Genomic DNA, 25,056 nt, shown 5'->3' with positions numbered 1-25,056 from the left:
CTTCGAAGTACGTCGGATCCTGTAATTGAGACACCGAGTTTAGGTGACTAGGGTTTTCTTTTGAGGAGGAGTCCCCCACCCCGCCCCGCTCTGCCGCGACAGGAAGCTAGCGATCCGGAGGACTTAGAATACAATCGTAGTGTGGGTAAACATGGAGGGCAAGCGCCTGCAAAGGGAAGTAAGAAGATTCCCAGTCCTTGTTGAAATCCATTTGCAAACAGAGGAAGCTGCCGCGGGTCGCAGTCGGTGGGGGGAAGCCCTGAACCCCACGCTGCACGGCTGGGCTGGCCAGGTGCGGCCACGCCCCCATCGCGGCGGCGGGTAGGAGTGAATCAGACCGTCAGTATTGGTAAAGAAGTCTGCGGCAGGGCAGGGAGGGGGAAGAGTAGTCAGTCGCTCGCTCACTCGCTCACTCGCACAGACACTGCTGCCGTGACACTCGGCCCTCCAGTGTCGCGGAGACGCAAGAGCAGCGCGCAGCACCTGTCCGCCCGGAGCGAGCCCGGCCCGCGGCCGTAGAAAAGGAGGGACCGCCGAGGTGCGCGTCAGTACTGCTCAGCCCGGCAGGGACGCGGGAGGATGTGGACTGGGTGGACATGAGAGAGGCTTATCTCAGATGTTGGATCTTCTCTTCGAAAAACGTGTGGGTACGACCTTGGTAAGGAACCAGATTCTGTCTTTAATACGATTTAAAACTTTTTATCCCTTTTTCTTTCTTTCCTTTTTTTTTTTAACTTTTCTCCCCCCCCCACCCCTTTAAAAAAAAAAAAAAAAAAAAGAAAGAAACCTCAGTAGATACCAGCGCTCTGTTTTAGTATGCGGAGCACTGTCAAACATTTAGAAGACTTCTTTTCCTCCGTATGAATCATTAACCCTTTCAGTTCTAGACATAATTGTCAACTCACTGAAATTTCAGTAGTGGTTCCTGTCCGCTTCGCCACTCGCTGCCTTTACATTACTGTAACTATCCCGGGTTGACTTAGGTTTTCATTTGTATTTAACATCGTTTGTCCAACATGACCTTACGTGTTGGAACTAAATAAGAATAAGATAGTTTAAGTTGTACCCGGGACAAGGACATCTTTCCCCTTCTCGGAGCGTCGTATCTAGGGACGAATTGTAAAGACCAGCTCCGGGGAGGGACTCCCGCTGTACTGTGTTTACATTTTCACAAGCGCGCGTTCTTACATGGATATCCTTATTCCTAATTTTTATCTGCGGCGTCTACGTTGCAGAGGCTGTTTTATCTTTCTTGCTTTTCCTCTTTGGAAAGGACTTTTTCCGAGGGCAGATAAGAGGAGGATCCCCAAGTCTTCTGTATAACTTTAGTTACAGTAAACTGTGCCACTTCAGTGACTTCTGGGAATTCATGCACTTTCACATTTAAATAGAAAGTGCTATTTGTGGCTGAGGGCTCCTAAAGGAATTCTCTTCAGGGAATTCTATTGACTTTTTTTTTTATGTTTTTAATTTTCCTATCTGGCTCGAGATGCCCACAGATTAAAAAAAAAAAACTGCTGGGTGTTTCCCTCTTCTCCAATTTTTCTTTTCCTGTGGTCCATGGGAGCTCGGGAAAGCTGGTACTTAAGGATGCTGGCAGGATGCAACCCCTCTCAGGCTTGCCTGCTGGAGGATGAAAGAGACTGAACGCGCGCGCGCGCGCGCGCGCGCGGCAGAGGGAGGGGACCCAGTTGTTTTGAAAGTTGCTTCGCTAGGGAGCTGGTGGGAAAGTTCAGTTTTCCCCATTTGGAAAAGGCAGACTGGGTTCCGCTCCTGCACCACACGAGTTTTCCATTTTTAGCTTCATTCAGACGCAGGCAGCGCCCCTGCCTCTTCCTCCCCTTGTTTGTGACACTTCTCTGAGACAGCTTTTCCACAGCTCTGAGGGTCTGGCGGCCATGACCCCGGGCGTCCCGGGACACAGGACGCAGCAGCGCCCACAACACATTTCTGCCTTGAGTGATAAAGCCAAGGATTGTTCAAAGGTAGCTGTTCTTTCTCTCCCGATGAGGTTACCATATACATGTACTTTTTTTTTTTTTCAGCCAAAGGCTGCATTTTAAAACCGTGCTTCTTCAAGGCAGTCTACTTTACACGGCTTTGGACTCTTACTCAACTGTACAAGTACTCCAAGCTTTTAAAGTCTTCAGAGCACCGTGTTAGTCATAGCCTCTAAGAGGGAGGCACAGGAGCGCCGGACAATGGGGATTAAAAGCCTTTCCCTTCTCTTCCAGGCTGCCCCCAAGTCTAGCTCCGGCTCCGTGAAGTTTCAAGGACTGGCAGAGACTGGGATCATGAAAATGGACATGGAGGACGCTGATATGACTTTGTGGACAGAGGCCGAGTTTGAGGAGAAGTGTACATACATAGTGAACGACCACCCCTGGGATTCCGGCGCCGACGGGGGTACTTCTGTTCAAGCCGAGGCATCCTTACCAAGGAACCTGCTTTTCAAGTACGCTGCCAACAACAGCAAAGAGGTAAGCCGGCTGCCTTCTTGAAGTCTGACTGGTAATTGGGCCAGCTCTCCTACTACTATCTCTGAGAACCATGAGAATTTATATGCATTGGCAAATAATTGATCGCTCCAGTGGCTGTTTTCCTTGCTTTCTCTTCAAACCAATTCCTATTCATTTTTCCCTCCTTTCAGCTGTTCTATACTAATTAGTAAACAGTTAAATCTTTTGGCAAGTTGACATGTCTTGGGAAAGCTAACTGGCAGCACTGGTGGGCAGCATCGTAAAGGGCTCAGTGCTTCACCCGCTGGCCCTCTTGGATGACAGCTTTAAAGGAAAGAAACTTCCTTAGAAAAAGTTTTTCCTCTGCTCATGAGATGGCTTTATTCTTTTAACGAGCCGGCTTTATTAGCTGGGTTTCTAAAATTATTCTCAAAACCTTGACGTGTTTATGAACTGAAGTGATGGCATTAACCAGGAAGAGGGTCACGTAAAAGTGTCCTCTGTCAGGATGACTTCACTAACCACCCTTAACCTGTGGCAGCTCCCTGGCCTGGGCCAGGCCGGCAGGTCCATGTTTTATGGCTTCTGAAGTGGGTACACTCTTTGTATCAAAGACACAGAGCACCTGAGGAGCACCTGATTTGTGTTTATATAACAATTAGAGTCGGCTGTGAAGTGATTTGCAAAATAACTTCTTGCTCTGAGAATCTGGCTGCTGCAGTTGCTCTCCTGATGGCTAAGTTGCTGAGGCTAGCCCTCAGGAGACTTCCCACCATCACCACTGCCCACAGTGCTGTGGTTTCTGATCCTTGCTGTCTTTGGGGAGCAGTGAAAGGAGGGATTCTGTGTTGTAAGGATTCCAGATTTGCTCCTAGGTCTATGCGTTATGAAAGTGCCAGGTCACTTTCCGCCTTCCCTAAGCGACAACATGGGAAAGAAACTCCAGAGGTGGGGAAACACTGTCTCTTTCCTGTTTGTGTGTCTCAGTTCAGTGTTTGGGGGGAAGGAGGGAGGTGGCAAAGACAGAGAGCTAAACTTAAAGAGAGGAATTCTACCTTGTGTTTCACTAAAGTTCCACTCTTTGTTCTATTTCTGATGGGAAACTAGTGTTGTGTTTTATGAAAAGCAAATTTTAAATTGTAGTTTGTGTATAAATACCACCAAAAAAAAAAATGTAACCCCAGAGGTCACCCTTAATTATACCTCTTTCTGAAAACAATGTTCTTCTCAACAGAAAGCCTCTGAGTATGTAACCCATGGAGTCAATGTGGCGTTTGTTTGGGTATTTGAGGTCTGGCTGTGGCTTTAAAAGGTGTAGTGTGTTCTTCCCCCATCAGATTTGCCTAAATACTGGTCCCTTCAAAAGGGGCCATTCATGTCCTGTTGTCTCTGTAGCCTATTGGGATAGAAATAGAGAGTCCTGGTTTTTGGTCATCGGCCCTGTTCTCCTACAGAGTCCTTCTCAGCTCAGCCCTATAAAGTTTTTCAATTTTTGTTGTTCTACTGAAAACCATGGCTGAACGGAGTTATGCTATTAGATCATTTAGTTCAAGGTTCAGCTAGTCAGCTTCCCCGAAGGCTAGAGTTACAGCCAGGCACAGACTGGGAGCAAAGTTCTCTGATTGCTCCAGGTATTTCTAGCTCATGCTACTCTGGTCCCTCTTGGTGTCACTGTGGCTTTATTTATCTTAGCATCGTTCAGGCACAGCTTTTCACTAAGCCTGTTTGATTCTTTTTCTTTTCTGCTGAATTCCTTCCCATCTCTGTATGTTAAGCAACCAGAAAGAGGCAGTACTTGTGTTTCTGACAGGGTGTCCTTCACAACACATAGAAAGTCAGGATTCTTTGAGCCTGCTCTAGGTTTTACCAAAAGAAAAGTCAAATCGTTGTGGTAGCACCTCTTTGGTCCTCAATCATGAAAGCCGCCAGGAAACAAAATTTAAGCATCATCCTATCCTAAGCATACACCCAAATGTGGGCCTGTTTTTCCCTTCTCTCCGGCTCCTTCTGTTGTGAACTTTGGGACAGGTCCCTTGGGGTGGTGAAAGAGGACAGAATTGAGCCATTGAGGGTGTGATAGCTGCAAACCAGTTCCAGGCCAGAAGCATCTAGGATGGAGGAAGTGTTTACATTACCATTGTTCAGTTAGTTCTGTGAGTTCCATGAGCTGTGGAAACAGGGAAAGGCCTTTCGACGTGTAGCTTTTATCTGACTGACCTGGCTTGCCCATCTTTAAATGTTTTCATTAAGATAGCAAAAGCTGTTACTTTATGTACTGTGTGCTGACATCCTGGGGATTTTTTAAAAAAAAAAAAACAAGATCATTTTTCATTATGAATCTGTGCTATGTGTCAGCACCTTCCCACCCCCACCCCCACCCCCCTTGATTTAAAAACAAAACATGCAAACTGTATTTCTGATCTTAACATCAATTTTTAGCTCTGGCTCAGAATCATTCTGTTCTTTTATTGGGGCCGTTTGATCATTCTTACTTCCTATTTCCAGATCTAAAACCAAGTACAAGCACACTCTTCAAAACTTTTAGAACGTTTAACCCGGTGGGTTCTTCTTCCGTGGGATTTCCCCCTCGTCCTCCTGAAATAATCTTTGAATATTTGACTGCATAAGAAAAAAAAATCAGTTTTGACATTGGGAGAGCAGTATCCAGGACAACTTTCTGCTGTCAGCTTAGGTGGTTTGTCCTCAGGCACTGTGTGGCTCCTCTGACTCTGGTCTGAAGTTGAGTGGTGACAAACATCAGGCAGATCTAGGGACATGGTGTCCATCCTGATTGAAGTCCATTATTAAATTGAGCCATCTGTATGGAATCTCAGCACAACATGCAATTCCACCTCCAGACTTTTTTATTTGGTAGTATGTGCCAGAGTGCCACCACATCTCCCTTCATATAAAGATAACATGAAGCAGGAGACCTTTCAAAAACACCTGCTAATTCCTTTGAAAACTGGACTGAAGTATAGACTTGATATCTCGGTCTATACCTTTATAGTAAAAATACAGGAAAGGAAATCTAATTGTTGGGCGAGATTTGGGGAGGGGAAAAACAGCAAGTAATTAAAGTAACCTTAATTTGAAGTGAGGAAATTCAGGCCACATTTGGAACTGAATAGTGTCTCCTTTCAAATCCCCCTGCTTTCTACTGGGCTCCTGTATGAACACTCTCTAAATGGCTGTTTGTTTTGAAAGCAAACAAACAGACCTATGTTGTCCTTATCATCCGACTTTCATTCTGTACTCCCACTCCCACTCACTCCGTCCTGCACTGTAGGAATCTTTCTTTTGTAAAGTTAAAAAGAAGCTCTGCTTTTTGTCTCTGAGCTCCAGTTTGTGTCCTATAGCCAACGCCACTGACAGAGACAGATGTGCCCAGGTGGCAAAGGGGTCGGCTCCGCACATAAAGCAAGCCATGAAGAGCTTCCGTGGGGCCGAAGCATGGGCAGCCTCAGGAGGCCTCTTTCTCTTCCTGATGGGTGTAGGGAAGGCACACAGCAGCCAGTCCCCAGGAGTAATTCTTTAGGACCCTGGTCAGTTCCAGTGAAGTTTCTTTCCTCAGTTAGGTGAGGCACACTCTTAGTCTTTTTAGCAGTGCTCAACTCAAAAGCACAGGTCAAGTTTCTCTGTGCCCTCTGCTTGTTCCTAGGGGAGGACACTGTAAACAATGGGTTAGGAAGATGGGTTGGGCTAAGATACTCATCTGGATCTGTTTCCTACTTTCCATTAAGAACAACCCTGGCTCTTATCCCCATCCTAAGACACCCCACAATCACCAGAACCTAAGCTGCAGTTTCTATGTCTTCTTTGATTAAGGAATCAGACATGGATTAGACGTGAAGGGGTTTATTGTGTGTTGTTAGCATGCTGAACTTGGGGTGGCTATAGGTGGTTTATTTGATGTTCTTTTCTGAGATAGAATCTTGAGATGTCTGTAGTCGGCACGCAGGCCACAAGTTGCTGATCTACCTGCATGCTATGATTAGAGGCATGCACCACACCACACCTAGTGAGACAGGTGATTTCGAAGCTACAGGGTTCCTCTAACCTCAGAATGCTGAATTGTGTGTCTCTGTTTACCTATCAGTGTGAATTTCCTCATGTTCTTCAGCTCTGTGTATAGTAGGAATTTTAAATATTAAGGTCCTATTGTACTCATAAAAATAATCTAATATTGCATTTTGGTCTGGTTATATTTCCCAGACTGACCTTGGACTCACTAATTTCTTGCCTCTGCCTCCAGAGTGGCAGGGACTTGAAGCCACCCCAGAATTGCTGGTGACTCCTTTTTCTCTCATTCACATGACTTGTCTGTTGAGTTGCATTTTTAAGGTTAAAGATGGCAGGCGCTCCAAACACTGACTTAAACAGTTACGGTGCCAACTCCGTAGTTGTGCCTAAAAGGTACTAGATAGCTTGTGCCTTCTTTCTTTTTCTTTTTTTTTTCCCCCAAGATTCTAAATAACTTCCTTTTGGCCACAGGACAATGTGTTTTGTTAGCGTTAAAATCGGTAGGTGAAAACCAAGTGTCTCTTCTGTAGAGAGAATGGCAATCTGGAAGGGAAGCTGTGACCTCATTGTACTGCTCCATGTTGGTAATCAAGCTCTGGCTCCCAAGAAACTGTGCGCAGGAGGCTATAATTTAAAACAAAGTTGATGAACCAGTCGAGTGCCTTTCTTAAAATTACTGCTTTAAAGTGGATATGTTGAAATTATCAGCTGCTAATTATTGGCTCCCTGACAAATGGCATTATTTGTTTTTCCTGCTTGGCATTTTAATATTATGGAATAAGCATTCAAATGTAAATGTCTAATAATTTGTGTATTATAGAAGACAATTCCATGGATTTTACAGAGTGGGTTCAATAATTCACCCAAACAAGCCTGGGACCAGGGAAGCGTAGTCAAGCTTTCTGTGTAAATTTTTATCTCCAGAGTCTCTGCTCTGAGATGCTCTTGTTCCCCCAAAGTTAGGCTACTAGCAGACACCACCAATGATGAGGTGTCTTGGAAGCCTAGACAGATGTGACGAGGGCAGAGGAGGAGACGAACATCTGCTTTCTTCAGACCTTTGCCACAAATTCAAACAGGACCAAAAATAACACCTTTAACTCAACGAATCTGTTTCGAATTGTGCTGGATATAGAGAATTTCTCCTCTCCCCTTTCCTGTCTTAAGAATGCCCTGTTAACATGTATTGAATATTAAATTATTTAACAAAATGGCATCGGATGATAAAAGGACACCTGTCATGAGAGTGGCCTGTCCCCACTCTTCACGTGTGTTTATTCCACACTAGACCCGAGTTTTAACTATGGATGAGGCTGGATACCAGTGTGTATCGCAGCCCAAATCTTGGATTTCTACTCAAACTACCTGAAGAGACATTGATTTGCTTCTCTGCACCTACCATTCAGGAATATAATCATAGGAGAGCCACCAACAAAAAAGCCAAGTAAAGATAAATGCTGTGCATTACCTTGCCCTGGCTCACCTGGCACTGTGAAAGGGGTACAGAGTCACTCTGGGCTCATTTGAATTACTTCCTGGTTTGTGTCTGAGTTGTATTGTTATTTTTTTTTTTTGATACAGTAAAAAAAAAGTTATGCTCAAGGAAGAGTCGCCATAGTTAACGTGTTTCTTCAGCAAACCCCACAGAGTCAAGAGTGTGTGAGGCCTTCAGTTTGAAAAGGTCATTTCCTCAGATCTTAGAAGCCACATCTTTTAGAACCCACAGTCTCATTACATATTCCATTTCAAAGAGGGACTTCTGACCACCATTGAGTAGATGTTAGAGAAGAACAAAGTTACTTGAAAGATCTTTCTTCTAGTAAAGAAGCCGTACGAGCTAAAAGCAAAAAGGGAGAGAGATGTCATCTGGAATTTAAAAACAAACAAAAAAAAAAACAAAAACAAAAACAAAAAAAACCTTAATGTGTTTGGTTTCTGGTTCCCTCGGCCTCTGTGGAACAGCTAAAGAGCATTATTTTGGTTTCTGAGGTTAAAACTCTTGCATTTCCCTCAAGCACGGTGTTTATGGTTTGAGGGAGAAGGAGGGAACTAGGAAACTGAAGGCAGTAATCTTGACATCTCTCTCGGGCCGTTTGATTCTCTTAGAATGCTCATCTTCTGATCTTCCACCATGAGAGGCCATAGAGCCGAGTCAGTCACTAGAAAGCAGTCCCCTGGACTATTTCAGTTTCAGCACTTGGATGACTTTAAACGATGACTCTCATGAAGCTTACTGCTAACTGTGGAGGCATTGATGGTGCCGTGCTGGGTTATCAATTCACTCAGCGAGCTAGCTTGCCATCTCAGAGTCTGAGTAATGGCCTCATATTTTTTTCCCTTTAGGTTATTGGCGTGGTTAGTAAGGAGTACATACCGAAGGGAACGCGCTTTGGACCCCTCATCGGTGAAGTCTACACCAATGACACAGTTCCCAAGAATGCCAACAGGAAGTATTTTTGGCGGGTAAGTAAGAAAACATTTTTTTTTAAGACTTTTCACTATAGGGGGTAAATGGAGCTTAAAGAACAGGCTCACTTCCTTTTCAACACAGCAGGGCTCACCCAGGGAAACACTGGAATTCTGAGCAAGTTCAGTAGAACTGGTTAAACGCTCTGCCTAGAATATTAGCTGGATGGAGGTGGTTAGATGTGGACTACCTGTGAATCTCAATTTTTGCAACTCATTACATACAGGTCTGTGAGGAAAGGAAACAGTTTGCTGCTTGCTTCAAGGGCAGGCTCATTTGCATTTCTCTTCGAGGAAGTAGTAATGAGTCACTGGAGGCTTAGATTTCACCCTTTCTTGATTTCTTGCTGAGTTAACTTCATTTGAATGGAAGAGTTATCCTAAGTGAACTTGATCTCGAAGACAAATGTCACTAAGAGAGGTAGATGGTAGGTTAGTGGAACTGGGAAGGATCATGGAGCTAGTTTTATTTAAATCCATCTGCACCATTAACCGGTTACATTTGACAGTATCATAGTTGTTAAGCATGAGGAAAATCCTCGTGTGTCTGAGATTGTAGACTCAGGTGGAATAACTATTCTAAAGGTCTGGCCTATGCTATCTCCTTTGGAATGTCAGGGTTAGCGAGGATTCTGAGGTGACCTGGGAGATGGGATTCATGGGTAAAAATTGTTCTCTGAGATGTCTCTAGCATGTTCAGTTTTCCTCAGTGTAGAAATGAAGAGCTATTTATACAAATTCAGTGAGCTGTTTTCCTCACACAGACATGAAATATACACCACCCAGAGAAATGGTAATATCCAAAACTGGATTACATGAGAAAAAGACTTTGGTTAAAAAATTACTTATTCCTGAGAGAGTCTGTCTTCAGCTAGGAAGGCTTTGTTTCCAGAAACGTACTACTTCTACAGCTGCAGCTGTAGTCTTGTTAAGTATTTGTTCTCAATTTTTATTTATTTAATACTTGGTTGGTGTTAAAATATATTGCTCCAAGATTCGAAGTCTGAGATTATGAGCGGTTTTGCCTTTACTGCTGTTCTCAGATGAGAGCCACCAGTGGTAGATTAATCTTGGCCTCAGCTGGTATGAATGAAGACAATCTGACACTGTCGTTCTGAAAACGGTCAAGAAGCACCAAAGGCTCTCCCATTACTGTCCCCGCTGTCCCATTTAAAGATTTACAAAAAGAATTAGACTAAATAACTAGAAGGCTTCCCTTGGGAGGAATTATTTAAGTCGGCTGTCCACATGCAAGGAAGACAGGAATGAATCTATTCACAGGTTGGAAGATCCTGATTTGTCAAGCAGGAATAGGAACATCTCTCTGTTGTGAGGAATGAAAGGGTGTCATGCAAATTACACAGTCAGAGATGCTCAGGTTGAGAAAGCAGTGACATTTCTTGTAACTGTAGTATGAATCAGCTTGTGTTTAGTCTTCTTGATACTGGATGGAAAGGCTGGTATCACTGTGCCTTTTACAAAAGCATGATGCTATTTTCTTGGGGTGCGTGTGACTTTCACGACATCCAAGGTCCTTTTTTTTTTTTTAAACAAGGATACAGTAAACCGTAGCCATGGAAAGCCTACTGGGATCAGCACACCTTCTGCTAGCTGTTTCCGCCCTGGTGTAAGGGCGATGGAACCCCTTGTTCCTGGAAGTTTGCGCGTCAGAGTAAACAAACTTGAAAACCCCTCTTGATAGCAGAATCCAGTCGGTCTTGTTACATTTTCTCTTAACAAGACACACCGCGGAAGCTCTCGCAGGCTGCTTTGATGAAGCCACACGCACCACCACCCCCCCTCACAATTCACAGGAAGTCACTCTTAAAAGAGACTGATTCTGCTGTTTACTGCCTGCGTTAAAGGGACAGAGTTCCTTTTTTATTTCTGATAACGTTAGAGGGAAATACAGAAACGGTCACACAGCCCGTGTGTGACTAAGAATACAGCAAATAGCCCTGTAGAGCAAACTCCCTGAGGTGAGCATGGAAGCGCCGTTCTTCTTGGAGACTGTCTTGTGTGTAAAGAGAGCTCTCTGCTCTGAAGGAAGGCGGTGGTTCTTCAAGGAGAGGAGCTTTTCTGGAGAGGATAAGGAGTGAGTCTTTGACCCCTTGGTTTCAGTAGGGGAGTGTATTTCTCCCCTGATCTTAACTATGCCTTTAACCAAGCACTGTGAGTACAGCTGTGAGTCAGAGGTAGCATTGCTGAAGGACAGACTCTGAGTTCTTCTCCACAAGAACCATATATTTTCTTTCTCTTCTTTTTCCAAAAGCCCAAACTCGTGGCTCTTGTGTGTGCAGACCGTGTATGCTACCCTCCTCACAGATATGGGCAAATCTCTCTACCCCTTTGTCAGGAAAGAGGCACAGGGTGGCCGCCTGTGTTTACCAAGAGGAAAAGTTACTTCGCGATAGGCTGTCAAACTTTGGCCTCCGTGCCAGTGCCTCACTTTGTTATGGCAGGTGAAGTTCACCTTTGCCCCACCCAGTGTTTCCACAAAAAGGCAGGGTTCCAAGTATTCATCTGAACAAGTGTTACTGTGGGACTCAGGGTTGGGGGTGGAGGATGTTTGCAGAGTCTAAGCCCCGGGCGGGCGGAGGTGTAGGAAACACAAGTACAGAGGCCATAGAAAAAAGGTGAGACTCAGTTTGACGCAGTCCTCTCGGCTGCTGTGCCCAGTGACTCAAAGCACTAGAAGTCAGCAGAGTTGGAACTCTGGGCTGAGCAGAGTCGCCTGATCGATATTCGCTACTGTAGCAAGAGTACCTCTTTATGGTAGTTTCACCCACTCTCGGCTGTTGTTAATTGGGATATTATTATTATTATTATTATTATTATTATTATTTTGCTATCCACTGCCCTCCCCAACATGAGAAGACCATGAAATTGAAATGGAAAGGTAACTAGCACAACGTGCCTTGTTTCCTCCCCCATTTCTGCTGATTCAGCGTGAGTCCCACCAGATCAGCAATGAGGCCTGGAGTGTCATGGGTACAGCGTTGGTTGCTCGCCTGTGTTCGTTCTGAGCCATTCAGGGAAGCTTCCCGGTCGCTTTGGGCCAGCCGGCTGGCTGTCTTTCACACTGCATCTATCCTCTCCTTTGAACAGATCTATTCCAGAGAGGAGTTCCACCACTTTATTGATGGCTTTAATGAGGAGAAAAGCAACTGGATGCGCTACGTGAATCCAGCTCACTCTGCCCGGGAGCAAAACCTGGCTGCCTGTCAGAACGGGATGAACATCTACTTCTACACTATTAAGCCTATCCCTGCCAACCAGGAACTTCTTGTGTGGTATTGTCGGGACTTTGCGGAGAGGCTCCACTATCCTTATCCTGGAGAGCTCACAGTGATAAATCTCAGTAAGTGGATTACAGAACAAAAAAAATTAAAAATGCCAGTAATGTCAGTTCTGCCCCTGTGAGCTAATAACATGTTGTCTAATTATATGGCTTCGTCTTGTGTTGGACTAAGTAGGTGGCTTTAGCTAAGACGAGGAAGAGGAAAAACATTCTTTAATGTCCCTACTCCTTATTATAAGACGTAATCATCAAATGTATACATATTACATATATTGTATAAAATAACCAATACAGAATGTTGTTTTCAGAAAGTTACAGGAAGAAGTATATTTCCGATTCTAATTTATGCAAGCGGCTGTAGGCACAGTCCCAATGCGTATGGACATGTGGAACACGCCAGCTGCAGTCCCTTCCTGCTGTGCTGTGTCAGAGCTTTGAGTTTTCACTGAAATCTTGTGAAGATACGTGTGCCTGTAAAGCCATGATCTAATGTGGAAAGCTGTTTTCTAGAAAAAAAAAACTGTCATAATTGTTCAAGTAGTCTAAGTGAATAACCCTAAGAGATGTCATATCTGAGCTTCCTTCCTTATGGTAAAGGGGACTGATCTCATCTTTCAATCAGGCTTACGGTAACCGCCTATCTCTTTATCTTGACAAATTCTTGCTTCCTTAGGTTTATAAGCTTTTACTTTTTCTTTTCTTTCTTTCTTTTTTTTTTTTTTTTTAATTTTGGCTAAAGTTACTGTCATGCCCTCTAGCAAGCTTTCCCTCTTCAGTCAGTCTCAGGTAGCTTTAGGAACAATTTAAGAATTAAGAATAAAAAATTCTAACTTCTATTTTAACTCGGGGTGTGTGTTCTGGGTTATACTGCTGAATCTTACAGCATTTTTCAATTGACCATCTTCCCATGAAAGCTAGATGTTGAAGGTTTAAAAGTTTTCATTTTGATAGTCTCTGAAATTTGAGTAAACATGTCCAGAAATCTATAGAGACTTCCAAGCTAGACTTTACCCAGTTTCTACTATTCAGTCTCATTTGCTTTCCCTGGAGACTAAATGTAGTTCATATTTTACCACTGAAGCACTAGAAATATTAATTTTAGTATTTTAACTTTTAAGACCAAGGACAGTGTCTCGCTAGCCATGTTCATTCTACAATGCTTGTGCTCTCAGGAATTTTCAGTTTTCTGAAAATCTTAGCTTCAGTACCTTTCTGGTAGGCTCACAATATAGTGTTTCTGCCCCGGGCCCTCAGCTCAGCAACGTACACCCTTGCGCTAAGCATGGTGGGTAGGTACCTGCCCGATAGCAGCAAGCCCTCTCCTCGTGTGTTTGGGTTTGCTTTGGGTGTTTGTTTGTTTGTTTGTTTATGGACAAGGCCTTCATGCTGCTTAGGTTCAGTTCAAACTTGATAGGTAGTCAGGGAAAGCCTTGAGCCTTTGATACCACTGTCACCTCCAAAATGCTAGGATCACAGGCCTGTGCCCTCCCCCCGCCACCTCCCCCCATCCCCCCAATGCCTGTGTTTACTCTTTGTGTCCAGAAGTAAGTTTCATCACGCTATGAAATGACAGCTTTGCTCTTCAGAGACCCCCCCCCCCTTTGACTGATGCAGGAGTCTTCTGAGGGTCACAGGAGCACCTCCTTTGTCTGACATTCCTAGGACAGAAAGAGAGTTAACCATTCAGTTGCCCTGCAAGGCTCTTGCTCCTGATTGTGAAACCTGTTGGCCCAGGTGTGGCCACTGATGACTGGCACTCTGATCAGGAAAATTTCCAGCATTTCATCAGGCCTAATAGGCAGATCGAGTGTCCAAGATGGGCTGTGCTAGATTTCCAGGCTTAAAGCACAATAGAGGTCTGTCCAGAATCTCCGTAAGGACTTCCACCATGGGGTGCAGGGGATGGAAACCTAATGAAAGAATGTAAGTCCCCAGAAATCACAAACTGACAGGAAAGAGAAGGGAGAGAGGAATGTGGAAAGGAACTATTAAATTTAGCTCCTGGCCCTCCCAACCTTTTTGGTAATTTTTTTTTTCTATCTATCTAACTAACCCATCTAGAAATCAGTTGACCAAATTATAGACTTCTGAATGTTAATCTGCTTTCTCGGTTTCAGTTGAAAACAGACTTTGTTTTGCCTACTGCAGAACTTCTAGGTTCTTTCTTGTAGTCTTGGGGGTGCTTATTATAGATCGAAAATGTGAGTCGGCATAATTAAGCCATTCAGAACCTTCCAAAGCAGCTCACTCTTGAAATGACTCTGTCCGCCTACAGCCACTTAAGATTTAAGAACAAAAACAGATCTTGATTTTCTTTTTCATGTTAACTCAAGCTGCTAAGTGGGAGAGTTAGAAATGATATCAGCTCCTGTGATTAGTCAGCTGCTGCAGGATGAGCTTTCAAAATGTACCTTCATATACAGTCTATAATTTCCAGCTGTAAAGTATTTTAGAGACTGACATTTTGCTGCCGGCATTCCTTCAGGATAAGTTCTCAGCCTGTTTTTTGTTTGTTTGTTGGTTGGTTTGTTTTCTAAAGACAGAGCCACCAAACACTAAATTATGCGTGTCACGGAGAACATGAAAAGTTCTGACTTCTTTGTTTCTTGGTTCAGTCGTTAGCTTCACAGCAGTTCAGTAACTAAAGTGCTTAGCAAGAAGAGAGACCTGTGGCCTGCACTGGAAGAAAGCCCAATTCTTTATACTTAACAGCTTTCATTTGTTAAGTTTCCACTGTGGGACTACTACAAAAACATTATGAGTCTTTGATGTGATTTGCCACATAAAAAAATGGCACAGACAGGGGTGTGGTGGCACACACCCTCAATCCCAGTGATTGAGAGGCAGACGCTGGTGGATCTCTGAATTCTTGGCCAGTCCGATCTATATAACAAGTTCCAGACCAACTGAGACTGCACAATAAGTCTTCCCCCAGACCCCCAGCAAAAAAGGAGCAGAGTTAGGAAGGCTGTACACAAGCAGGCTTGCACACTCTCTCACACGCTCATGCACGCGCACACACACACACACATGCACACGCACATGGGCGCACAACTTCTTTTCTCTTAACCTGAGGGTGCTTCTAAAATCATTATCTTTTTGTCTTACCTCCAGTAAATCCCTTCCTGTGACTGTGGGATGCCTCGCCTGTCAGTCTTCCAGCTTAACCTGTCTCTCTCTTCCTTTACCATTTTAGCTTTAAAAAACAAAAGTGACAATTTGAACTTCCTGCCTGCTGGGCCTCACCCGAAGGACTGATATTGGGCTGATAAGGGGATATTTATTTTGGTTGAGAGGCTTGAGAAATTGCTCTCCCTCAGAAAGCTTTCTGTCACTGACCCCATCAACATCTCCCCTGATAGTGTTGTCCACGGTGTTTATTCTGGGGCTCTGGCTTACCCAGGAGTAACTGATAACAGCCAGCAGGAGATAACGTCCTGTAAAGCGCTTTCCGACTGGCATCAAATCCCTCCAGCTTGTCAGCCTGGAGAATGGATCTGAAAGCTTTACTTCTGGCTTCCACAGAGTTCATCTTCAGACCTATCAGGTAGCAAGCTTGGAGTTCCTTCTCAGTTAAGCCCCAAAGGGCTGTTTTATAAGAGCACAAAGGATACTTCTTTACATTGTCTTAAGTGTCATTCCAAACCAGATCTTCAACTGTGGAGGTCAAGAATCTTGTTTCTACTCCGAGCATGTGCACCCCCCAACTAATGATGCTCTCTCTCAGCATCCTGGGGAGAAGTGCCTGTTTGAATGAGCATCCCAGAAACACAACTCAGCCTGTGCATCATATGTGTTTTATCTTTGGCCCAGGAAGGCTGAGCTGAGTGAGGCTTTTCCTGCGAATTAGGCCTACATAACTATGGATAGTTTAGGACAGTATTCTCCTTGTCTGAGCTTGACCAGGGCATATATGCTGTCTCTAGGAGTAAATGTTTGCCTCTTAGCTGTCTCTGTTTTCTTTGGTGCTATAAGTAATTGAACTGGCTTGGGAAGTACCTGTCGTGGTTTGGCAGAGGTGACTGTCACACCTCATGATACCAGGAGACAGCCCAGATGGTAGTCTGGTTAGACCAGAACCTTGGTGAAATGCTCGCACTGCCGAGCAATGGCTAGAAGGGGCAGCCGCCATGCCCTTCTAGTTGGTACAGGCAATTCGAACAGGGCTTATGGAGTTCCTATGTAAAGAGAATCGAGTTGGAAATTGATGACAGTTCATTACTTAAAACTAGTTGTAATCTTTCATCTAAGTTTGCACAGCATGCTGATTTCCTTTAGGTAAACTGCGAATGACTTATTAACCTGTGACAACCCCCCACCCCTGTATTTTTTCCACCCTATCTTAGTGAACACTCTGCCCATTCCAGTTTGAACAGCACTTTTCTATCCTAGTTCTCACTACAGGGAAGGAGATCATCCAAGGGGCACTGGGCTCTGTGGAGGCTGCCATTGTCCAGGGTTTGATGTTGTTCCCGATTCCTCCCCCCCACCCCCTTGGAGGAAGTGGAGCAGTGCTTCTGAGTGGGTGGCCCAGAGCCCTCCCTCCGGAGTGAGAGGCGTTAGGGGCCAGGTGTCTAGCCTTTGTATTTGCTGCTGCTCAGGGTTTCTCAAGAAGAGAGAATGGCTTTCTGATTTCACTTCAGTTCTCTACAGCCCTGTGAGTAACCGCCCTTTTTTCTTCATTTTAGCACAAACGGAAAGCAACCCAAAGCAATACAGTAGTGAGAAAAATGAACTCTACCCAAAGAGTGTCCCCAAGAGAGAGTACAGCGTGAAAGAAATCCTAAAACTGGACTCCAATCCCTCCAAAAGGAAGGACATCTACCGTTCCAACATTTCACCCTTCACTTCAGAAAAGGACATGGATGGCTTTCGGAAAAATGGGAGCCCCGACATGCCCTTCTACCCTCGCGTGGTTTATCCTATCCGGGCACCTCTTCCAGAAGACTTTTTGAAAGCGTCCCTGGCCTATGGGATGGAGAGACCCACCTACATAACTCACAGTCCCCTTCCGTCTTCCACAACTCCAAGTCCCCCTGCGAGCAGCAGCCCGGAGCAGAGCCTTAAGAGCTCCAGCCCCCACAGCAGCCCGGGGAACACAGTGTCGCCCCTGGCGCCAGGCCTCCCAGAACACCGGGACTCCTACTCCTACTTGAATGTTTCCTATGGTTCCGAGGGTCTGGGCTCCTACCCTGGCTATGCACCTGCCCCCCACCTCCCACCAGCTTTTATTCCTTCTTATAATGCTCACTACCCCAAGTTCCTGTTGCCACCGTACGGCATTAGTTCCAATGGCTTGAGCACCATGAACAACATCAATGGTATCAACAACTTCAGCCTCTTCCCTAGGTTGTATCCCGTCTACAGTAACCTCCTTAGTGGTGGCAACCTGCCTCATCCCATGCTCAATCCAGCTTCCCTACCGAGTTCCCTGCCTACTGATGGAGCCCGGAGGCTGCTTCCACCGGAGCACCCCAGAGAGGTGCTTGTCCCAGCACCCCACAGTGCCTTCTCCCTTACCGGGGCTGCAGCCAGCATGAAGGACGAGAGTAGTCCCCCCAGCGGATCTCCAACGGCGGGAACTGCGGCCACGTCAGAACACGTGGTACAACCCAAAGCTACCTCATCAGTGATGGCGGCCCCCAGCACTGACGGAGCCATGAATCTCATTAAAAACAAACGAAACATGACTGGTTACAAGACCCTTCCCTACCCTCTGAAGAAACAGAACGGCAAGATCAAGTATGAGTGCAATGTCTGTGCCAAGACCTTCGGTCAGCTCTCCAACCTGAAGGTAGGTCTCCAGACCCCCGCGGGTTTCTGCCCACAGACCCGTGCTGGTTTGCCCTTGGCTGCCAGGCCGTGCATTGTTGAGTGCACTTGAGCCATAGGAGACCCAGCTTGAGCCTGAACTGGGGTCTGCTGAATACTGAAAATACAGGGTTTATCTCAGTGTCTTTCCTAAGATGCTTGCATCTGCATTATACACACCTGGCTCTGGGAAACTTAGCAGGCAGGCCTCATTGCAACCCCAGAGTTCACCCCTGTGGTTTCTCCCCAGGTCCACCTGAGAGTGCACAGTGGAGAACGGCCTTTCAAGTGCCAGACCTGCAACAAGGGTTTTACTCAGCTCGCCCACCTGCAGAAACACTACCTGGTACACACAGGAGAGAAGCCACATGAGTGCCAGGTGGGCAGTATTCTCTGGGTAGAACTCTTGACCTCTGTGGAAAAAATCGCTGTAGAATTGTCTTCCTGTGTTGTTTCAACAACACAAAAAATATCGCCTTGCACTAGGCTGCTGGCCCTGCACAGCTCCTGGGACCTCTGTGACTACTCACAGGCTATACTGAGGATGGCTGGGTGGATGTCAGTCAAGTTTCAGTGGGTGGGGATATGTCCTCAGATAAACAGTACCTCAGAGTACTGTGTGCCCAGCTCCCCCCCCCCCAAGACCCCTTACCGCAGCATGAGCATTGTAAAGAGGCTTCTGGTCTGCAGAGGTTGCTGGCTATTGGCCTGCCTTGCCCCTCCCGCTGCAAACAATTAATCTGGTCTTCCCTGTGCCCTTTCTCTGCCTTCCCTTGCCCTCACACTTTAGGTCTGCCACAAGAGATTTAGCAGCACAAGCAATCTCAAGACCCACCTTCGATTGCATTCTGGAGAAAAACCTTACCAATGTAAGGTGTGCCCTGCCAAGTTTACGCAATTTGTGCACCTGAAGCTGCATAAGCGACTGCATACCCGGGAGCGGCCTCACAAGTGCACCCAGTGCCACAAGAGCTACATCCATCTCTGCAGCCTCAAGGTCCACCTGAAGGGCAACTGCCCCGCGGGCCCAGCTGCTGGGCTGCCTTTGGAGGATCTGACCCGAATCAATGAAGAAATCGAGAGGTTCGACATCAGCGACAATGCAGACCGTCTTGAGGACATGGAGGACAGTGTCGACGTGACCTCCATGGTGGAGAAGGAGATTCTAGCTGTGGTCAGAAAAGAGAAAGAAGAAACCAGTCTGAAAGTGTCTTTGCAAAGAAACATGGGGAACGGCCTCCTCTCCTCAGGGTGCAGCCTCTATGAGTCATCGGACCTGTCCCTCATGAAGTTGCCTCACAGCAACCCACTACCTCTGGTGCCTGTAAAGGTCAAACAAGAAACAGTTGAACCGATGGATCCTTAAGATTTTCAGAAAATAAGTGTTTCGTGTTGCTTCTTAGGGTATGGCTTGGTGAATCAGGGTGCCTTTAGCAAATTGCTTGTACATGACTCCAGATCTGCAAAGCTCCGCTGGCACCGGGTGCTTCCCTGCACCTCTCTGGAATTAAAGAAGGACTCCAATGTTACCAAAATCTCAGGGCATAAATGAGGCAAAGACTCACTATATATACATATATACATATTATAAATATATATATACTTATTTACAGCCATGTCTATATATTTGAACCTGTGTATTTTGAATATTTGTGTGGATATGTTTGCATAGCGCCTTCCTATTACTAAAACTATTGCCTAGTCATAATTATTTTTTCAATGATAATTCTTCATAATTTATTATACAGTTTATCTTTCAAAAAGCAATAATTAAAGAAGTTTACAATGACTGGAAAGATTCCTTGTAATTTGAGTATAAATGTTGTATCTTTGTCCTGTGGCCATTCTTTGTAGATAATTTCTACACATCTGTTTAAATGCCTGAGACTTAGAAGATAGCTCTGTGATTTCAGGCAACCTATCTCTATGATAATGCTTTAAAATGAGGTTTTGATATTGCCAAAGTCATGTGGTTGGTGTGTTAACTCAGAAGATCACACAATCTGAGTGACATTCTATAAGTTGGGGATACGTGTGCAGAATTGCTGAGCAATAATTTGAGGGGAAGGAAGAAGAAAAATATTTTATGTATCAGAATGATGGTTTGGTTTTCCTCCTCCTAGTCACAATTTTACCAAACAGTGACAGGAAGGCTTTGCCAACCTGTCTCCCAATGTCACATGACCATTCTGAGTGGCCATATGACTTTGGCATCCCTGGGTGTTATCTGAAAATGTGAAGAAGATAAAAAAAAGCCGTGTTCAGAAGATCTGTCTTAAAGCACAGATATTGTGTGTGTGTGTGAGGGTTGGGGGCTTTGAGTCTGGCTGTCATTTTGCTGTTGGCTTGTTTTTGTTTTTGTTTTTGTTTTTAATATCAAAATTGCACAAAGCTGGTGCCCTACCAAGAAGGATTTGATGTAGAAAGGCTCAGGCCACACTTAAAATACAAGCAAGCAAAGAGAACAGAAAAAATAAAAGTAAAAACGGGTATTCTTATCATCTTAGGTTAAGCGGGTAATGAACATTCCTGCCCCCAACGCATCAACTGTATTGTATCTGTAAAACTCAGCTTTTCTCAGTATTTGTGTTTTTGCATTGTATAATTAACTTAATTAAAGATGAAAGGGCATTGCAAAAGTGTTCAACAATTACCTCATTGAGTGTATCCAGTAGGAGTGCAGGAATTAATGTCGTATCTCATGAGTTGCTACCCAGCTGAGCGTGTGTGCTCCCAAATGGTAGGCTGGGTGGTTCGGTCCTGTGTTCTCCTAAGCCCAAAGGTTACCTGTTGGTGTTCAAGGTGTAATAAAGAATGCTGTATATTTATGAACCTATTTATACCACTATACCATGTGTATATATGATATATTTATAACCACTTAAATTGTGAGCCAAGCCATGTAAAAGAACCTATTTTTTCCTAAGAGCAAAAAGAATCTCTCTGAAGTTTTGCTTAAAACTCCATGACCTCGCTATGACTTTGGTGCTTGGGCGCCACCCTGCCTACTACCAGAGAGCAGAGCACCTCAGTGCAGAGGTGAGGGCATGTAGCATCTCGGGAGGGATAGAAACATCATACCATCCAGTCGCATTTGATTGCCTTGCTACATGTGTGTCAGTTGGGTCACAGAATAAAAATCATTTTTCTATTTCTGCTCTCCTCTTCCTCTTCCTCTCCCTCCTCTGGAACCCTGACTCATGCTCACTGCCCAGTCTGATGCTTACCTTAGAGTTTTGTATATATAGATCAACTTACAAAGAGGGAAAACTTCAGATCCTCTGGGGGGAAACCCAAGAGCCTTACTGACCTGTTGCTGTGACTAGCTAGATGGGTTTTCTCTTTACCTTCCAAGGATCAAAACCAGAGATTCCCCACATGCTAGCAAGCAAGCTGTCACTGGGCTGCAGCCCCAACAAGACTGACATTTCTGGATGCATCTGTATTTGAGAAAAATACTCACTTAATTGTAGGTTAACCAAAGCATGACCTGACACTGACACCAAATACAAATACGATCTCTTTGCAGTGAACTTGGGTTGTTTTCCTCCTGTGCTTTTCTTGTGTTGGGAGGATTTTTACAAGGACAATTGCTTTTCTTGCCATCTGTCTTCCTCTTAGGCCTCTTACATGAGAGTGTTGAGCCCACAATGAACAGTGGTTGGTTGGTTGGTTGGTTTGTTTGTTTTTTCCTCAGAGTTAAAACTGACCAAAGTTATTGGCTTTTTACTTTGCTAGAACAACAAACTATCTTATGTTTACGTACTGGTTTACATTGTTATTTATGTGCAAATTGTCAAAATGTAAATTAAAATATAAATGTTCATGCTTTACCAATGCTTGTCTAGTGTCTTGAAAGATGTTCCTGTGTTATTGACTACCACAGGGTCACTGAGCCACGTCGCCAAGAATTTTCAGTTTGTCTCTCTCTCTGTCCCGCCCCCTTTTTCCAGCAATATGACGTGATGCCCAGTATCTCCCCTTTCTGTGGGCTGTCCTAGTAAGCAAGTGAACATCACTGACCTGAACTATCTCATGCTCCCATTTCAACTACTAACCAGGCCAGACGCTGCTTAGTTCCTGAGACCAAGTGTGTTCAGGGTGCTGTGCCATCACTCTCAGTCTTGTGCAGTTTTCCCCTCCTTATGAGTTATGGATGTGTATCAGTATACCTGAGGTCATAGTGAGGAACTAAGGAAGACTAGGGTCTATTTCAGAAATGGCACGTATGTACTCACAGCCTGCAGGTGGGTGAGGACTTCTGGGAAGCTGGGATCAGAAACCTTTCTCGCTGTTGACATTAGTATTGTTTCTGTGGTTTGAAGCTAACCCAAAATGTGCCACAAGAAATGCCCTATGTTCCTCCACCACCACTCCAAACTTGGGACGCTCGTTTGCAACTCGGGTACTTGATGTGAATTTCCAAAAGGCTGACTAACCCCCGAACTAGTGTGAAGATCAGGTTTCCTGGTGGCATGGCTCGGAGCCTGGTGGATCCTATGGTGACACTAAGACTCCTTTCTTCGTCATGGATGTTTCAGAACCTAACCTGCCCCCAGAGAGAGACAGCACAAGTCAAAGTGATTCCCTTTGGAAGATAAAAATAGGAGATGGGTCTTAAAACGTGACTGCTCTCTCGAGAAGGATCTGGAACCCCCTTTCTGATGCTTTTCGTGGCTCCCATTTCACCATGGCCAACTTGATGAGTCCACGCTGTGTGTTGAGAAAACAATACTCCTTACACTTCGGCCCTCCAGATTCCCTTGTGTTTTCTTTTGCTTTCAGGGTTTCTTCCTAATTCACTTAACCATCTTGTACCAAGAATTTGAAATGCTGCCACATACAACTGTGCAGTTAAGAAAAGCAGAACCCTATTATCCTAACGTGCCAAGTGGTGCTGGTTAGATGCCTAAGTTTTGCAGAACCATTGTGGTTATATATATATTTTATATATATATATATTTTTTAGAGCCTCCTTAATATCTAGGGTGTAGCAACTGCTAACATAAATCATCATTCTTCGGTAGATGAGGTCTTGTTTTCTATCTCAGGAACAACTATGCATAGAGTTGAGTGGGACAGTAACGCCCACCAGGAGTCTAAGCCCCTCTGCCAGAGTTTGGACTGTTAGAGTTACATAGTCTTCAGTGGGCAAAGCAAGTCTCAAGAAGTCACTAATTCTTTTTTAAATTTCCTTAGCTACATAAAAGCTATGCAGAAATATTCCCTATCGTATTACAATATAGAGACTATACGTGGTGCATCATAGAAGTTTATGAGCACATTTCTTGATGGTCTTTCATTGGGGGAAATGAAATAATTCTGTTCTCATAAACGGATGTAAATGATGTTATTCTCTCTCTCTCTCTCTCTCTCTCTCTCTCTCTCTCTCTCTGTGTGTGTGTGTGTGTGTGTGTGTGTGTATCAAGTGTGGTAGCACATACTTTTAATCTCAATACTTTTAAGTGGAGGCAGGCATATCTCTTTTAGTTCAGGGCCATCCTGCTCTACATAAGGAATTCCAAGCAAATCAGGGTTATATAGTGAGAGTCTGTCTTTCCCCTCCCCCCCCCCAAAAGGAAAAAGAATAAAAAGAAAGATAATGAGAAAGGGCTAGGTCAGAGGGAGGAAAAACAATAGGATGCACATGGAGAAGGCTTACTAACATAAAACCAGGCCTCCAGGGAGGTTGTCCAGAGAGGAGGGCAGAGGGGCAGCTAAAAGATGCTCAATGAGAGGAAGGTTTCAAGGCACTCCATGAGCCAGTCCGCAACCGTGGAGCACTTTTCCCATAATGCATTGATTTCATTACCTTCAGCTAGACCATTCTTGGAATTAGCTACCTCTTAAAATTCACTTCCGGCTATGAGATGATCGTCGAGTTTCTGAACCCATGGAGAAGCCTCCCACCACATCCCTTTTCAAGACCTCAAAGACCCCAAAGTCCAAGTGTTCAAAGTAGTGCTGACAGCTTAAATAAGTGAGAAGTGATTTTAATTTCAATACAGCCCTAATCGGTGTGATTCAGACGAAAACTGCAGCAAGATTCCAGAAGGTTATTTTTAACCAGATTTATGCAAATCTTCTCTGCTGTGGCCCAGCTTCTCAGAATACTATAAACTTAACGAACCTTCTCCTAGTTGGCTCCTTCCAGGCTTGCCAAGTGCTGAGTCAGGATTGGCGGTGTACACATTTCCCTCTCTCTGTGTTTAAGATAGAAGGTGTTATTCAGCACAAGTGTGACATAGTCATCTTTGAGTTTTTCCTCTGCCCTATCGAGAAAGAAAGAGGAAGTGACAGATAAGCACCACCGGGTAATTTTGGTAAGAGATTCTTCAGTGTGCTTACAAAATGTGTTTTCGTGAAACGATAGGAAAACGCCCCATCTTTGGGCATCAGGAAAACTCACCTGGGGACAAAGGAAACCAGCTGCTCTCCACTGTGGGAGGGGAACAAACAAGCTCACAGCAGAAGAGTTTAAACCAGTGACCCCATCCTGAAGGTCGCACATCAGATACTTACATTTCAACTCATGACAGCAAAATTATAGCTATGACGTAGCAACAAAATAATTGTGTGGTTGGGGGTCACTACAACATGAGGAACTTCTTTACTGCTGCAGCATTAGGAAGGCTGAGAACCATTGATTTAGACGGAGACTAACTATCTCTGAGGTTTATAAGACACTGGGGTTCTCCTCAGGCAGGGACAGAGTTTTCCGACTTGTAGGAATTAAAGAAGAGACATCCCACTTAAAAACACAAGCTCATCCCAAGATATCCCAGCAAGCCCCTCTATGCCAACAGTCCAAGCATCTGTCAATTCAATGTGCAGCCGAGGACCTAAACCAAGACAAGACTTTGGTGGAGAACTTTAGTTTCCTTTACCTCCTGCGACCCTTTAGAAACAAAGTATGTATGATCTAACAAACTAGAAAAGCCTGCCTAACTCTGAGGAAGAGTCCATGATTCTGTGGAAAGAAAGAAAGAGAGAGAG

At 44.7% G+C, this 25,056-nt stretch overlaps 1 protein-coding gene across 2 annotated transcripts; it reads left to right on the top strand.

The window, feature by feature from the left end:
- The first annotated feature begins 376 nt into the window (after window positions 1–376).
- Prdm1 (PR/SET domain 1) lies at window positions 377–21,893 on the top strand. 2 transcript variants are annotated; one of them, XM_021174900.2, is made up of 8 exons: window positions 597–658; window positions 2,046–2,124; window positions 2,235–2,480; window positions 8,826–8,945; window positions 12,057–12,309; window positions 16,938–18,043; window positions 18,311–18,439; window positions 18,851–21,822. In XM_021174900.2, exons 1-8 carry the CDS (start codon window positions 597–599, stop codon window positions 19,424–19,426), a joined length of 2,571 nt encoding a protein of 856 aa, XP_021030559.1. In that variant the 3' UTR covers window positions 19,427–21,822. The 2 variants fall into 2 exon arrangements, with proteins under 2 accessions (XP_021030560.1, XP_021030559.1); XM_021174901.1 differs by lacking the exon at window positions 2,046–2,124 and having other exon boundaries at window positions 377–658; window positions 18,851–21,893.
- Window positions 21,894–25,056: the final 3,163 nt, after the last annotated feature.

This window comes from Mus caroli, chromosome 10, assembly GCF_900094665.2.
Source record: "Mus caroli chromosome 10, CAROLI_EIJ_v1.1, whole genome shotgun sequence".
NCBI classification, from domain to species: Eukaryota; Metazoa; Chordata; class Mammalia; order Rodentia; family Muridae; genus Mus; species Mus caroli.
This window is presented reverse-complemented; position numbering and strand designations above follow the sequence as displayed.

Coding starts and splice junctions, on each gene's coding strand:
- Prdm1 (XM_021174900.2), top strand. CDS start 597: ATGAGAGAGGCTTATCTCAGATGTTGGATCTTCTCTTCGAAAAACGTG. Junction 8,946..12,056: donor ACAGGAAGTATTTTTGGCGG/GTAAGTAAGAAA, acceptor TCCTTTGAACAG/ATCTATTCCAGAGAGGAGTT. Junction 18,044..18,310: donor GTCAGCTCTCCAACCTGAAG/GTAGGTCTCCAG, acceptor GTTTCTCCCCAG/GTCCACCTGAGAGTGCACAG.